Source organism: Amphiura filiformis, chromosome 2 (assembly GCF_039555335.1).
Source record: "Amphiura filiformis chromosome 2, Afil_fr2py, whole genome shotgun sequence".
NCBI classification, from domain to species: Eukaryota; Metazoa; Echinodermata; class Ophiuroidea; order Amphilepidida; family Amphiuridae; genus Amphiura; species Amphiura filiformis.
The window spans coordinates 3,113,133-3,126,167 of NC_092629.1; the positions used below are offsets into that span (position 1 = coordinate 3,113,133).

General features: G+C 37.7%; 1 protein-coding gene across 1 annotated transcript in view; it reads left to right on the plus strand.

Annotated features, from left to right (window-relative positions):
- The window catches only part of LOC140145714 (importin-13-like), a 102,823-nt gene that overhangs the window by 14,890 nt on the left and 74,898 nt on the right, over window positions 1–13,035 (plus strand). Inside the window, 6 exon segments of the mRNA XM_072167399.1 lie at window positions 4,207–4,375; window positions 8,774–8,899; window positions 9,864–9,922; window positions 10,292–10,400; window positions 11,004–11,102; window positions 11,632–11,685. Coding sequence (XP_072023500.1) covers window positions 4,310–4,375; window positions 8,774–8,899; window positions 9,864–9,922; window positions 10,292–10,400; window positions 11,004–11,102; window positions 11,632–11,685 — 513 coding nt within the window. The 5' untranslated portion in view covers window positions 4,207–4,309.

Below are 13,035 nucleotides of genomic sequence, written 5' to 3' on the forward strand. Positions count from 1 at the left end.
TTTAGTTTGGACATCTGCCTGGATATCTAGGGAAGCATTTGGGATTCTAAGGGAAGACAGAACCATCAGTTAGTTGACAGCTCTATTGTCCAAGTTTATCTTCCCTTTTAAACCTCAGCTTCAGATCCAAATCCTTCATATCCTTCCCTAGGCCTATGCAATAGTTCAGTGGCAATCTCCGAACTCTGCTATAGAAGAATTTTAATTCTAAGGCTTTATAAATCAGGAGCATGTGAGTTACCACATAATATAAAAGAGCTGAAAACGCTGAAAACAGTTAGCAAAAAGCTAAAAACACTTAGTAAAAAGCTGCAATTTGGGAAGATCCTATACTTTTGTACAAAAAAAGCTGAAAATCCAAACAAAAAAAACTCTCACACCCCTGTAAATAATAAATCACAGCTAGGTCTGAAAATAATAAAGAGCCTAGAGGTGTTTGCTAGCCTGTCTTCCCTTTGAACCATCAGTCCTTAGATGCAATGGTTCAGTGTCCAGAGTGTTCCATCTAGGAAAGAATTTGATGTTTTTAGGGAAGACAGAATAGAACAACTCGCAACTTAGCCTAACAGTTGATAAAGAAGTTTCTGGGTCTGACAACACAGCTATATTCAGGCAGGGAAGGGAGGGAACAAAAAAATAAGGAAAAGTACATGTAGATAGCAACCAGCCTAAAATTTTCCCTTTTGGGTCCATTTTTTGGGATCTCGGTTGGGGAAGAATCTTGGGACACAGTGCGGTAGGGTGAGGGAATAATTTCAATTTTCTGGAAGAATAGACACCCCTGCAACTCCTATAAATCTGATGAGCTTGCTACCCTCAATAAGCAGATGGAAGACCTGAAGCTGGCCGACGAAATGGGGAATTATACCACCACCTGGAAAATTATACACTCGCTTTCTGGGAAGAACTCAAGGAAAGGGGTGAAAGTCAAAAAGAGAGATGGATCAGCTCCAACCAGTGACCATGAACTGCTTGAGGAATGGAAGGAATATTTTAGCTCACTCCTTAACAACGAAAGTGGCACAGCAGCTTCAGAACTTCCTGCACCAGCTGTTGAAGATCTTCCTATTATCACTGAGCCCCCAACTCGTGAAGAAGTAGTCAAAGCAATAGCAGCCATGAAGACCAACAAGGCAGCAGGATTGGACTGTGCTATAACTGCAGAAGCACTTCAGGGAGGAGGGATAGCATGATTGATATGATTCTCGAATTCTGTATGGAAGTATTCTCAACGCTGACACCACCACGTCAATGGGTTACGAATGTAATCATTCCTCTACCAAAGAAAGGTGACTTCTCTCTCATGTCAAACTACCGTGGTATTTCGCTTATGTCCATTGCCGCTTAAAAGTGTACAACAAGATCCTTCTGAACAGGATCCGACCCCACATTGATCCTTTACTGAGAAGCAACCAGGCTGGCTTTAGATCTGGTCGCAGCTGTGCTCAGCAAATACACATTTTGAGGAGGATCATGGAAGGCTTCAAGGAGTACCAACTTCCCTTAACAGTCACTTTTGTGGACTTAAAAAAGCCTTCGACTCCATCAACAGGTCCGTCATGTTTTCAGTGCTGCGGCATTATGGAATACCAAAGGTTGTGGTCAATGCCATCCAGGTGCTCTACAAAGACTCCAATAGTGCCGTTATGGTAGATGGCAGTATCTCAGAGCCTTTCAAGTAACAACTGGAGTGCTTCAGGGTGATGTGTTGGCACCATTCCTGTTTATTATCCTGGTAGACTACCTTCTGATGAAATCAACTTCTGGAATTGACGCTGGAATTGTTACCTACCCACGTCGGTCAAGCAGGTATCCTGCCAAGATGCTGAATGACCTGGATTTTGCTGATGATATTGCCCTGCTGGAATCTTCCATAGACCGGGCCCAGTCACAGCTTACTAGGACTGCAACTGCAGCAGCAGATCTAGGCCTTGTAATCAGCGCACCTAAGACAGAATATATGACTGCAAACTGTAACGCCCAACCAGCACTTGAAGTCTATGGTAGTACCATCAACCATGTCACAGACTTCAGGTATTTGGGTTCCAAGATGGGCTCTAGTGTTGGAGACCTAAAAGAAGAAAAGCACTAGCCTGGGCAGCTTTCTGGAAACTGGAACGCCTTTGGAGAAGCCCGTCCCTGCCAATCGAAACAAAAATCAAGCTGTTTCAGACAACGTGTGTTACTGTCTTTCTGTACGGGTGCGAGTCATGGGTAATTGCCAAGGACATGGAAAACAAGATCAATGCATTTGCAACATCTTGCTACAGAGTCATGTTAAACATCAAGTGTGTGGATCGGATTCCAAACGAAACCATCTACAACCTGACCAACACCACTCCACTGGTTGCCAGAGTCAAGATTCATCAACTCAAATTTCTCGGCCATATACTGCGTCTTGAAGATGGCGAGCCTGTGAAAGAATATGCGCTTTATATTCCACCACATGGGAAGAGGAAACCGGGACGTCCGCGCACACTGTACTTACAGTATGTCCAGCACCTCCTGGGAGATACTGAAGTGATGCTGCAGCCAAACAAAATTGTTTCGCTTGCCCAAGATCGCATTAGTTGGAGAAAGCTTTACTGCTCTGCAGCCGACTGATGATGATGATGATGATGATGATGTATACTGCTCTCTTACATAGAATCTTCTGTGGGACTCTTAGTTTCATGATACTTTGTCGACAGAAACGTGCGCTCCCGTGTGGTAAATTGTGGTGCCATGTTGTCATTTGGCCCCTTTCATTATTATGTAGGACAATGAGGTAAACTTCATATTGAAAAGATAAATAATTCCTACAATTTAAGGGATTATTTCTCGAAACCACACCTGCTACGTAACTTTATTTGCATTCGAATATTGCGTCGTACCAAACAACATAATAGGTACTTGGGAAGTGAGATTGTGTGCAGCTTCAAAAATGGGTGGTTGTATTACAATGAGTATAACTTGAGTTTGCTTTGAGCAATTGCAACAATTCTTGTTTTTATTTAGACGTGTAGATTTTGCTTTTTCCAATGATATTTTCATTTTTAGCAGATTCCTTACAGCTCTTTAGTTACAGCCCCTCAAACATGAGTTTACTTCTTTTTGACTCAGCCTGTAGGACTAGTATTGGAAAAAATCATACATTTTGGAAAAAAATGTTTGGTGAATTAAAAAACAACAACTGGCAAGCACATTTTGCTCATAAAAATTGTGTGTTCTCCCTCAGAGGAGGCTTAAAGGCATTCCTATAATGCACTATGATGTTTAATTTCACTGAAGAAAAGAAGAAAATTTTTTAGATTTTAACTTAATGATTGTCAACAGACTCACACAGAAGTACTATTTATGCACCTGCGGAGATATGTCTTCTCCATTCTCTGGTTTATGTGTTTTCTTTTCAATCATTGTGCTTAAAGTTTGTATGTTTTTAATGATGCAATAAAAATTGAAATGATCAAATGAAATAGAAATAAAAACTGGTAATGCCAAGGATTAATGTTGAAATCAGTATTGCATCTGTTTGGCTAAATTTGGTTAGGTCAAAACATTTTGATAATCTATACTATTAAAGTGTAAGTGAAATTGGGACTTTAGGTATGTGGACATTGGGTAACACGTTAGTCAAGTTAGTGGCAGTTGACTTGAGATTGGATTTTAAAAATTTCCTTTCTTTTGACCCAAAGGCTGACAGTAAAAAGTTCACTTGGTAGTTTAGGAATTACATTCAGACAGGCGATTTTAAGGTGTGCCATGGTGTACGATTGCACTTGAGCACTTTAAATCTCAATCCCCAGGTGAATTAATTGTGTACCCCTGTGGTGTTGTGAATTCCCAAAATGGTCTGCCAAAATACCTTCCTCTACTTAATGTTCCCATTATACATGCCAAATTTTGGGGAACCAATTTACAAACATTTGCCTGATTATATCATGAATGCAAAAACCTGTGTTCCTTGGAAATTGTGTGCTAAATGGAGCATCGCCCCATTGGCCCAATTTTGGCTAAAAAATTCCTCAAATTGACTATGTAAATGTAATTGACAAAATTACCATGAATTTGACATACCTTTTAAAGGGAATTTTTATACATGCTGAAAGTGAATTAAAAGGGGCGCTTATTAAGAGAGGGCATTAATTAGGCTGAATATGGTGGGTACACATAATTATTGCACCTCCCTTATCAAAGTGAATCTGATTTTCCCCCTATTTCCTTCAGATTATAGAGCACACAATCAAGTTGGAAGTTGTTTGTTGCGGACGTAGCTCTATTCTGTAATCGACACCATTGAGTGGTAATCAGATAATTACAGCTGTGAAGAATGGCAGCATCTCAACCCACAGGTGCAGATGTTCTGCCAGAGATCACTGTTGAAAATATTGAAAAGGTAAGCTTAATTTATTTATTTTTCAGATATTTTGGGGAAAAGTACCAGAAACAAAATATTTGTTTGTTTTTTTCCTTTTTTGTATGCTCTAGGACAAGACCAAAAACTTACATACTATGTATACAAAAAAAACCCCAATTTTAGGTTAGGGGAGATTGGAGTTAGTTGAAACATTTTTCACAAAATCGTCTTTTTAACTTTCAAGAAACACTAACCATATCAGTATAAACATATACATACATGCTACAAATACAGCCTTAAACTTTATTGGACCTGCTTATGATTATTCATATAATCCAATTTGAAAATTGGAAAAAAAGTGTTTCAACTAACCCCACCCCTGGGGTAAGTTGAAACATAGGGTGGGGTTAGTTGAAACACGGCTTGTAAAAATTTCAAAATAATTATTAGGGCTATACTTCCCTTGAAGGCACCCTTTAACATACAATCAGTGTGAAAAAATGGAATAAATAAATATGTGGGAGTGCTGGTCAATACTTTGGACACAAGGTGACGAGTTTCGCCATGGACCAAAATATGAGAAGCCTAAAATATTATAAAATGTACTTTCTGTGTGCACTTTTTGCTTGTATTATTGCTTTTTAACCATATTAAAGCAATATTGAAGAAATGGTAAACATGTTACAAATTTTTAAAAAATCCAATTTTTAACCATATTTTTCTATGTGATTTTCACGTGTCAACTAACCCCACCTCAAAAGTTTCAACTAACCCCGATGCCTATTTTTACATTTCAAAGTTCATTACACAAAATAAGAAATACAATAAAACTTTTAACATTATTCTGGGACTTACTACTAGTGCTTATGATACTCAAAAAATAATCCCCTCAATCTTCAAACAACATGGAGATAATGCATCTTTTCTGAGGGGTATAAAAATTAGTCAGTAAGTCAAAAAACAGATATTCCTTTCCCAAGCCAACACTGGTGGGGCATCAGTGCTGTTGCTAATTTGGTGGATGACCCTTACTAATTTGTAAAAAGAAATAGCCCCTGGTTCACAGGGTTTTTACATGGAACCAGGGGCTATTTTCAGTGAACCAGGGCTATTCAATGGATGGGAATATTTGTTGTGTACATTTTGATACCTCACTCAATCAGGCTGGGAAATAAGAAGCGCCGGACCAGGGGCTACTTTGTAAAAAATAGCCCCTGGTTCATGGGGTTTTACAGGGAACCAGGGGCTATTTTCAATGAGGGGTATAAAAATTAGTCAGTAAGTCAAAAAACAGATATTCCTTTCCCAAGCCAACACTGGTGGGGCATCAGTGCTGTTGCTAATTTGGTGGATGACCCTTACTAATTTGTAAAAGAAATAGCCCCTGGTTCACAGGGGTTTTACATGGAACCAGGGCTATTTTCAGTGAACCAGGGCTATTCAATGGATGGGAATATTTGTTGTGTACATTTTGATACCTCACTCAATCAGGCTGGGAAATAAGAAGCGCCGGACCAGGGCTACTTTGTAAAAAATAGCCCCTGGTTCATGGGGTTTTACAGGGAACCAGGGGCTATTTTCAATGAACCAGGGGCTAAGATAGCGTTCAAGATTTGACTTTCTTTTTGTGGCCAGAATGGTGAAAACATAAACTAAGTGAAAGATATACTACTTAAAAAGGAACATTGTCTAGGGTGAAATTTTGTGTAGAAACTGAATCTGCCATAAAAAATGCATAATTTCTGCCTGAAATCCTCCAATTTGAGTGAAAATTTGCTCTAAAAAAATAATGTATATATATCTTCAATATGAAAAGTCAAAATTTTCATTTGATCGTCGGCTTTTCATCCTAGCTATATAAGTACATATCATTAGATTTATAGATTTTACTTCGAGGACTGTTTAATGTCAGAAATATCAATTTTGAACAATTTACCATAAAATTTGAATTATATCGCGAATTTCAAAAATAAAAATTATTTGATATCAGAAGGACATTCCTCGTATTCTGATGTACTCTCATGTCACATAAAAAATACTGTGGAAAGGTTCCTATCCAATCCCTTATGCTTATAGGATACATATTTGTTGTGATATTTGGGAGTAGTGGACATTACATCTGGCCACAATTAGGTTGTAGTATGCATGATTGCAGACTTCCTTACTAGTATCAAATTAAAGAGGAAAAGGTGGGGTGAGTTTGAGAAGGAAATACTAGGCAAAATATTGATGGATGGATTTATGTTGATTGAAATTGTCACTTTGTCAGTTTGGGTGCCAGAAAGTTATAAGTGTGGTATTCCAGTTGAAATCCATACACCCCTAATGGAAGCCATGACCTTTAGGGTGGTTTTAACCCTGGAATTGTGGAAACTTTTGGGCCTCATTATAACTGCTAAATTGTTGATCAAAGCCTTGATAAATTCATCTGTGAGTTCAAATTTGGGCAAAAATGCTCATTTTTGGAGAAAATCCCCCAAAATGTTTTTTTTTTTTTTTTTATATTTTTGAGGTCAATGTAACAAAAAATTCTTGGGCAAAAAAAAAATTAGTATTAATTAAAAAAAAAAAATAGATTTAAATATCTAGAAACAGTTTTTTAATTTTTTTAACTTGAAGTTTTGACCAACTTTGAGAAATTTGCACCATAAATGGTAAAAAAATGCTCAATTATCAAAACAATCATAAAAAAGCCTGATTTTCGCCCAAATTTCAAATATTTTTGGCAAAGTTGGTCAAAATTTAAAAAAAATAAAAAACCCTTCCTAGATTTTTTTATTTAGTTTTTAAAAATTAATAAAATTTCCTGCAAAGTTTTTAGACTGATGACCGTTCTGACTATCGACCTTACCATTGAAGCTCAATGTCAAGATGGATTTCCTGTGATTTAGTAAACAAGTTTGTACTCAATTTTGTGCTAAAACTGCATTTTTAGCACATAATTTGGTACAAACTTGAACTAAATCACAGGAAAGCTATCATGAGCTATCGAGGAAATTGAAGGTGTCAAGTGGTAATAGTACTAGATCTATAACAGGAAATTTTTGAAGGTGATTAATTTTCATACTTTTCATGGTGAAACAGATAACCGCAAATTTAAAATCCTGCAAAAATATATTGAACCCATAAACTTCAATGTAGCTGTTTGAAACTGTGCATAAAAACAACCACAAACCTGTTCAGAGCAGTTAAAATTGTGAAAAAGTAGCCCAGCAAAAATAATACTATATATAGGCCCAAGTTTCCCAATCATATTTCCTACAATTTTCATGATCCGCAGCCTCATCCCCCCACTTTTCTCAAAAAAAGTTCAGATTTTTATACCACTGGAAACCTCTGGCTACATAATGTTTATGTGCAAAGAATTTCTTGCAGATTAAATCGATTAGCAAAAATACCGCTAAATTTGAATTACATTCTGGTATACCAGAAGATAATTCAACACAGTGTCTATGGAGCAGTGTAACATAATCAGGCATAACTCGCAAACGAAAAATCGACATCAACTGAAACTTTGGGAATAAGCTTCTTTTTTTTGTTGATATCTATTAAAATGTCATAAAAAGAGAATTCTAGAATCATGAAATACTCTTCTAACCCTAACACCCAACCCTGCTTTTTGATCTCGGAAGTTACAGAAGATACAAAAAAGGAGAGAAGATGACCCAAAGAAGTCACTTGGCACCCGGGATTCGAACCTTAGGCCCCCCCGCATGCCAAGCACACGATCACGGACCGGTAGCTACACGGGTAACGCTGCCCCGGGCAGCAATTCCGTGAGCATTTAACACTTAGGGTGATTGTGTCATCGCAGACCCCCGGATTCACGCATGTGCAGATTTTTTCACCGTGGTATTTTGTGGTATTTATGGGTGAACATAGGCTTTAATCTGGAAAAATACATCTTATCTAACCCTAACACCCAACCCTGCTTTTTGATCTCGGAAGTTAAAGAAGATACGAAAAAGGAGAGAAGATGAACAAAGAAGTCACTTGGCACCCCCGGGATTCGAACTTTAGACCCCCCGCATGCCAAGCACATGATCACGGACCGGTAGCTACAATGTACACAGGTGGTATTTTGTGGTATTTATAGGTGTTAGGGTTAAGAGAGATGTTATTTTATTAATTAGAGAAAAAGTTTTCTTTTTAAAATATGAGGCCCCCTATAATCAAAGACAAATTTAAAAAGACTAGTTTGCATCTGATGTCAGGGCAAAGGTTCAACGTGATTGGTTTCTATCCTGCACAGTATGGCATTTTCGGTCTGGTTGACAGGACGTCATCATCTGCAAACTAGTGTTGAATTTGGTCTCAAATTATAGATTTGTATTTTTTAAGCTAATTTAAAACCTGGATTGGTACAACAAATTGTGTATCTTAGATGGTGAGCTATACACATTTTATTACAATTAATTGTGAATGTTATTTTCCCAGGCTGTTCAACAGTTGTACTATGATCCCAACCCAGCAGTGAAAGACTCAGCTCAAAGGTGGTTGTTACTAGCTCAGAGATCACCACAAGCTTGGCACTTTGCATGGGCCCTACTAGCTGCAGATAAGGTAAATGCATTAAGTAAAGAGATATAGACTATTCTCAAACAGCCAAAGTCCCTGTGCTTTGTATGCTGTGAATTCTTGCATATTCATGAGGGGCGATTGTTCGATCGTGCATTGTTGGCGAACGTGCCTTCGCATATACGCGATAAAGCGTTGGGTGTTTTTTGCGTTTATGTGAAAGACCTTAAAAATATGTAGTATGTGCGTAGCAATTTCGTCAGTCGCAGTTTATGGAAGATAATGGGTGATACTGGGACTAACCTGTTTGCAATAGTCTGTTTCTCTAATAGTTTATGGGTAAATGTCAGTAACTTTCTTAAATTTTGCATTTTATTACCTACATTTGTGAATCCCTAAATTAACTGCGTGGAGCATAATCCTGTTTAGCTTTGCTCCAAAGCCTACCTTAAATTCACCATCCAATCTAGAAAAAAAATGAGATGAATGTACTGTGACCTATCCTCATGACACTACATGTAGTCCCAAGAACGTCCAAAATCCACTTCGCTCGGTGAGTGGAATTTTGTGGTATGTAGGTTTTTTAGACAGCGGTCTTACTTATAGGCTTGCTTCGCGAGCAGATAGCAGTCTTCAAGCAGTCAACGGACATTGTAATTACTAGCTACATTTGCTTTGCGAGCCATGCTTGTCTTTATTTTTCTGATGTATTCATTTTACTTGAGGTCACTGGACCTTCTCTGATATAAGGATGGCTCTAATTTTTTCCTCTTAAAATTTTGCCCCCCCCCAGATTGTGTCCCTTGAGCTCAGGCTCACTGTGCCCTGTGGTAAATGCGGCCTTGCCGTTCTTAGTAACAGTATCTGATTTGAAAAAGCACTTAGCAGGTTTGTGCTTCAAGCACTATTTAAAGATAGTTTGTAGCAGATACAGATTTTTTTGTATCGTAATTATTTACAATTTGCACTTACAAATTTCATATTTGTTCTTTTTTAACACATTTTGAAGCCCACAGAAGTTCAATATTTTGGTGCCAGTGCTTTGTACACAAAGATCTCCAGATATTGGTAAGTGAAAGATCTTTTACTCAACAGGCTACAGTATGCATTCTACAAACTCAAAATGTGACTGTTTCTGATACCATTGATGGTGGTGATGATGATGATGATGATGAAGATGATGACCATGACCTTAATGACAAGGTTTTAGCCAGAGAATGGGCAGTCTCCAAAGTAGACGGGTGGACAATAACATGGCAATATTTTTTAAAACTATAGCACATACATACATCATACCACTAATCTCAGGATATGATTGGTCAATTTATTTTCACAAACCATTGTGCTTTTGAAATCCATCTATCCATGGCAAGTGTCAGATGATAATTATTATTTTTTGTACATTTTATTTTTATACTTTTCTCGTTCATTGTACAGGGGTGAGGTTCATCCAGAGCAGTATGACATGTTAAGGACACAACTTTTTCAGCAGATATTTGCCTATGCACCTAGCGCAAGAATTGTGCTGACAAGGCTATGTGTAGCTGTAAGTATGAGGCATTCCATTTGAAATACAAACTCTCCCTGTAGAAGATTTAGCTGAAGTCTACAACAGAGGGAATAATGGTTTCAAATAGAATAGACAATTGGGGAACTTACATTTGAAATATTCACTCCAGTTGTGGAAGATATAGGTAAAGCCATATACAGGGGGAGTATGGGTTTCAAAATAATTCGCCAGCAAAGCCAAAGTATTATGTGTAATCTGATCATCACTATGTCAACTGGATCACGCTTTTGAGTTTTACACCACGATCGAAATGATCGCAACACAAAGTCTATGGCATGTACTATCAATTCCAAAAGGTGCGTGATCCAGTTACCAGGGAGTTACGTAACTACTTCGCTGGCGAATTAACTCTATGCAATTCCAATCGAAAAACATACTCCCTCTGGGGAAGACTGTAGCTGAATCTTCTGTAAATATGAATTAGCATAAAACCAATAGACTGAAGCAATATATTATTGATCATCCACCACAAATAGGCTGTAATGTCAGCAGAATCATGTGTCTTAGAATCACATGTCTATTCAGTCCTGTCAAATCTCTTTGATACCTCATTTCTCATTTTTTTGCATTGTTTTTCAGTTGTCATCATTTGCATTGAACACAATGCCAGAGGTATGGCAGGATGCAGTTAAAGGCATCATAGACACATTTCAACAGACGGATATCCCGCAATTAGATGTAAGTATTCCTCAGATTGGGATGCAGTCAATAGATTGGTGTGGTTGGTGGATAGAGGGCATGGTGGACTATAGCAGTAGGGGATTTACACTCATAATCTCAAGGTTTAAAAATCCAAACCAACAACATTTTGCTGGTTTAAGATGGAGTCCGGAAAACACAAGAAAGAATCATGGGTATACAAAATATTTAAAAAGACGAATGAAACATGGGCTATATTTGATGGTTGTGATGAAAAGGACGGCAAGGATGATAATGTTATAGATGGTGTAGTTACGATAATGACGATAATTATGATGACAATGATGATGGTGGCAGTTGGTGGTGGTGTTTGCAGCAGCTAAAATGATGATGATGTTCATGATAATGATGACAACTGACTGGGGGTGATTGATGATATTGATGATGAAAAAGGTGATGATGAGTAAAATCATATTAGTAATGACGGCAATATTGATGATGATGATGACTATGAGCAATGATAATCAAGTCTGTCACTATATAAAATCCTGTTCATTAACCTTTTCAGGCTACCTGTAGATGCACAGCCCTGTTGGAGCTCCTCACAGTACTCCCAGAAGAGGTGAGACATGTCATACAGGCTGTTTTTCCGTCTCTGTTTTGGTCTCTGTCTGTGTGTCTGTCTGTCGGTCTCTCAGATCTGTAGCTGTTATCTAAAGTCTGCACAAAAAGAAACTCAGCTTTTATAAACACGCCTACAGCTTCAGAACTAATAATCGTTTTCGCAATATTTCAACATAGTGGGAAGGATGAATTATTTACTCACATGTTGATACCCCATTTGTCAAATGTTGTTCAATATTAACAACACAGTAGTGTTTTTAAAGAAAAATAGCCAAATTTAAAAGTGGCAGTTTACAGCGATCAATGGTTATTATGCCAGCACGGTAGCACGTAAAGTCTGCCATTATCTTCACGCTAGTTCAAATCAATACAAATAGCTGCAACTTTAAAATTCGGCTATTTTTCTTTCAAAACACTGCTGTATTGTTAATATTGAACACAATTGGACAAATTGGGTATCAAAGTGCGCGTAAATAATTCATCCTTCCCTCTATGTTGAAATATTGTGAAAACGATTATTAGTTCTAAAGCTATAGGCGTGTTTATAACAGCTGAGTTTCTTTTTGTGCAGACTTTATTTGTCTTTTTTTTCTGCAGATGTTGTTAGAGGTAAGAATAAATCAGTGGAATTGTCTTTGTGTTTGTGTGTACAATGGTTTATGTATGGGAAAATCACCACCAATAGATGATAAGTATGTTCTCAAATCTGCAGTGGTGGGACCACGTCTAACAGCAGTCACATTCTCTGTTCATATATTGCTTTGAAACCATATTTTACTATAGAAAAATTATTAAATTTGTGTACATCGTGGAACATATTCTTTGCGTGGCTGTGCGTAGTAAGCTGTTGTATGCAGATAACCTCGCTAATATGGACGCATAGAGTAGCGTTGTACGCTCGTGTATATAGCATGATTAGTCGCGGAATAACAAGCGTAGTTGAATGTTCCACAATGTACACAAATTTAATAATTTTTCTATAGAGCAAAATAGCATAAAACCGCACTACACCCCTGCCCAATTTTAAGCCTATTTTTGCATTTTTCTCAAAATTTATAGTGCATTGGGGACCAGTAAGATATGTATATCATAGGGGCAAGGACTACAACTACTGCACTGGAAATTTTATTTCAGCACAGACAACAGTTGTGGAGTTACAGTCAAAAATGAGGGAAAAGCACTATTTGATCAATAAATCAATAACTACTTGCTTTGAGTTGCTGAATTTTCAGTACAGTAGTTGTAGTCCTTGCCCCTATAATATACATATCTTACTTGTCACCAATGTGCTATAATTTTTGAGAAAATTGCAAAAATAGGCACAAAATTGGCCAGGGGTGTAGTACCC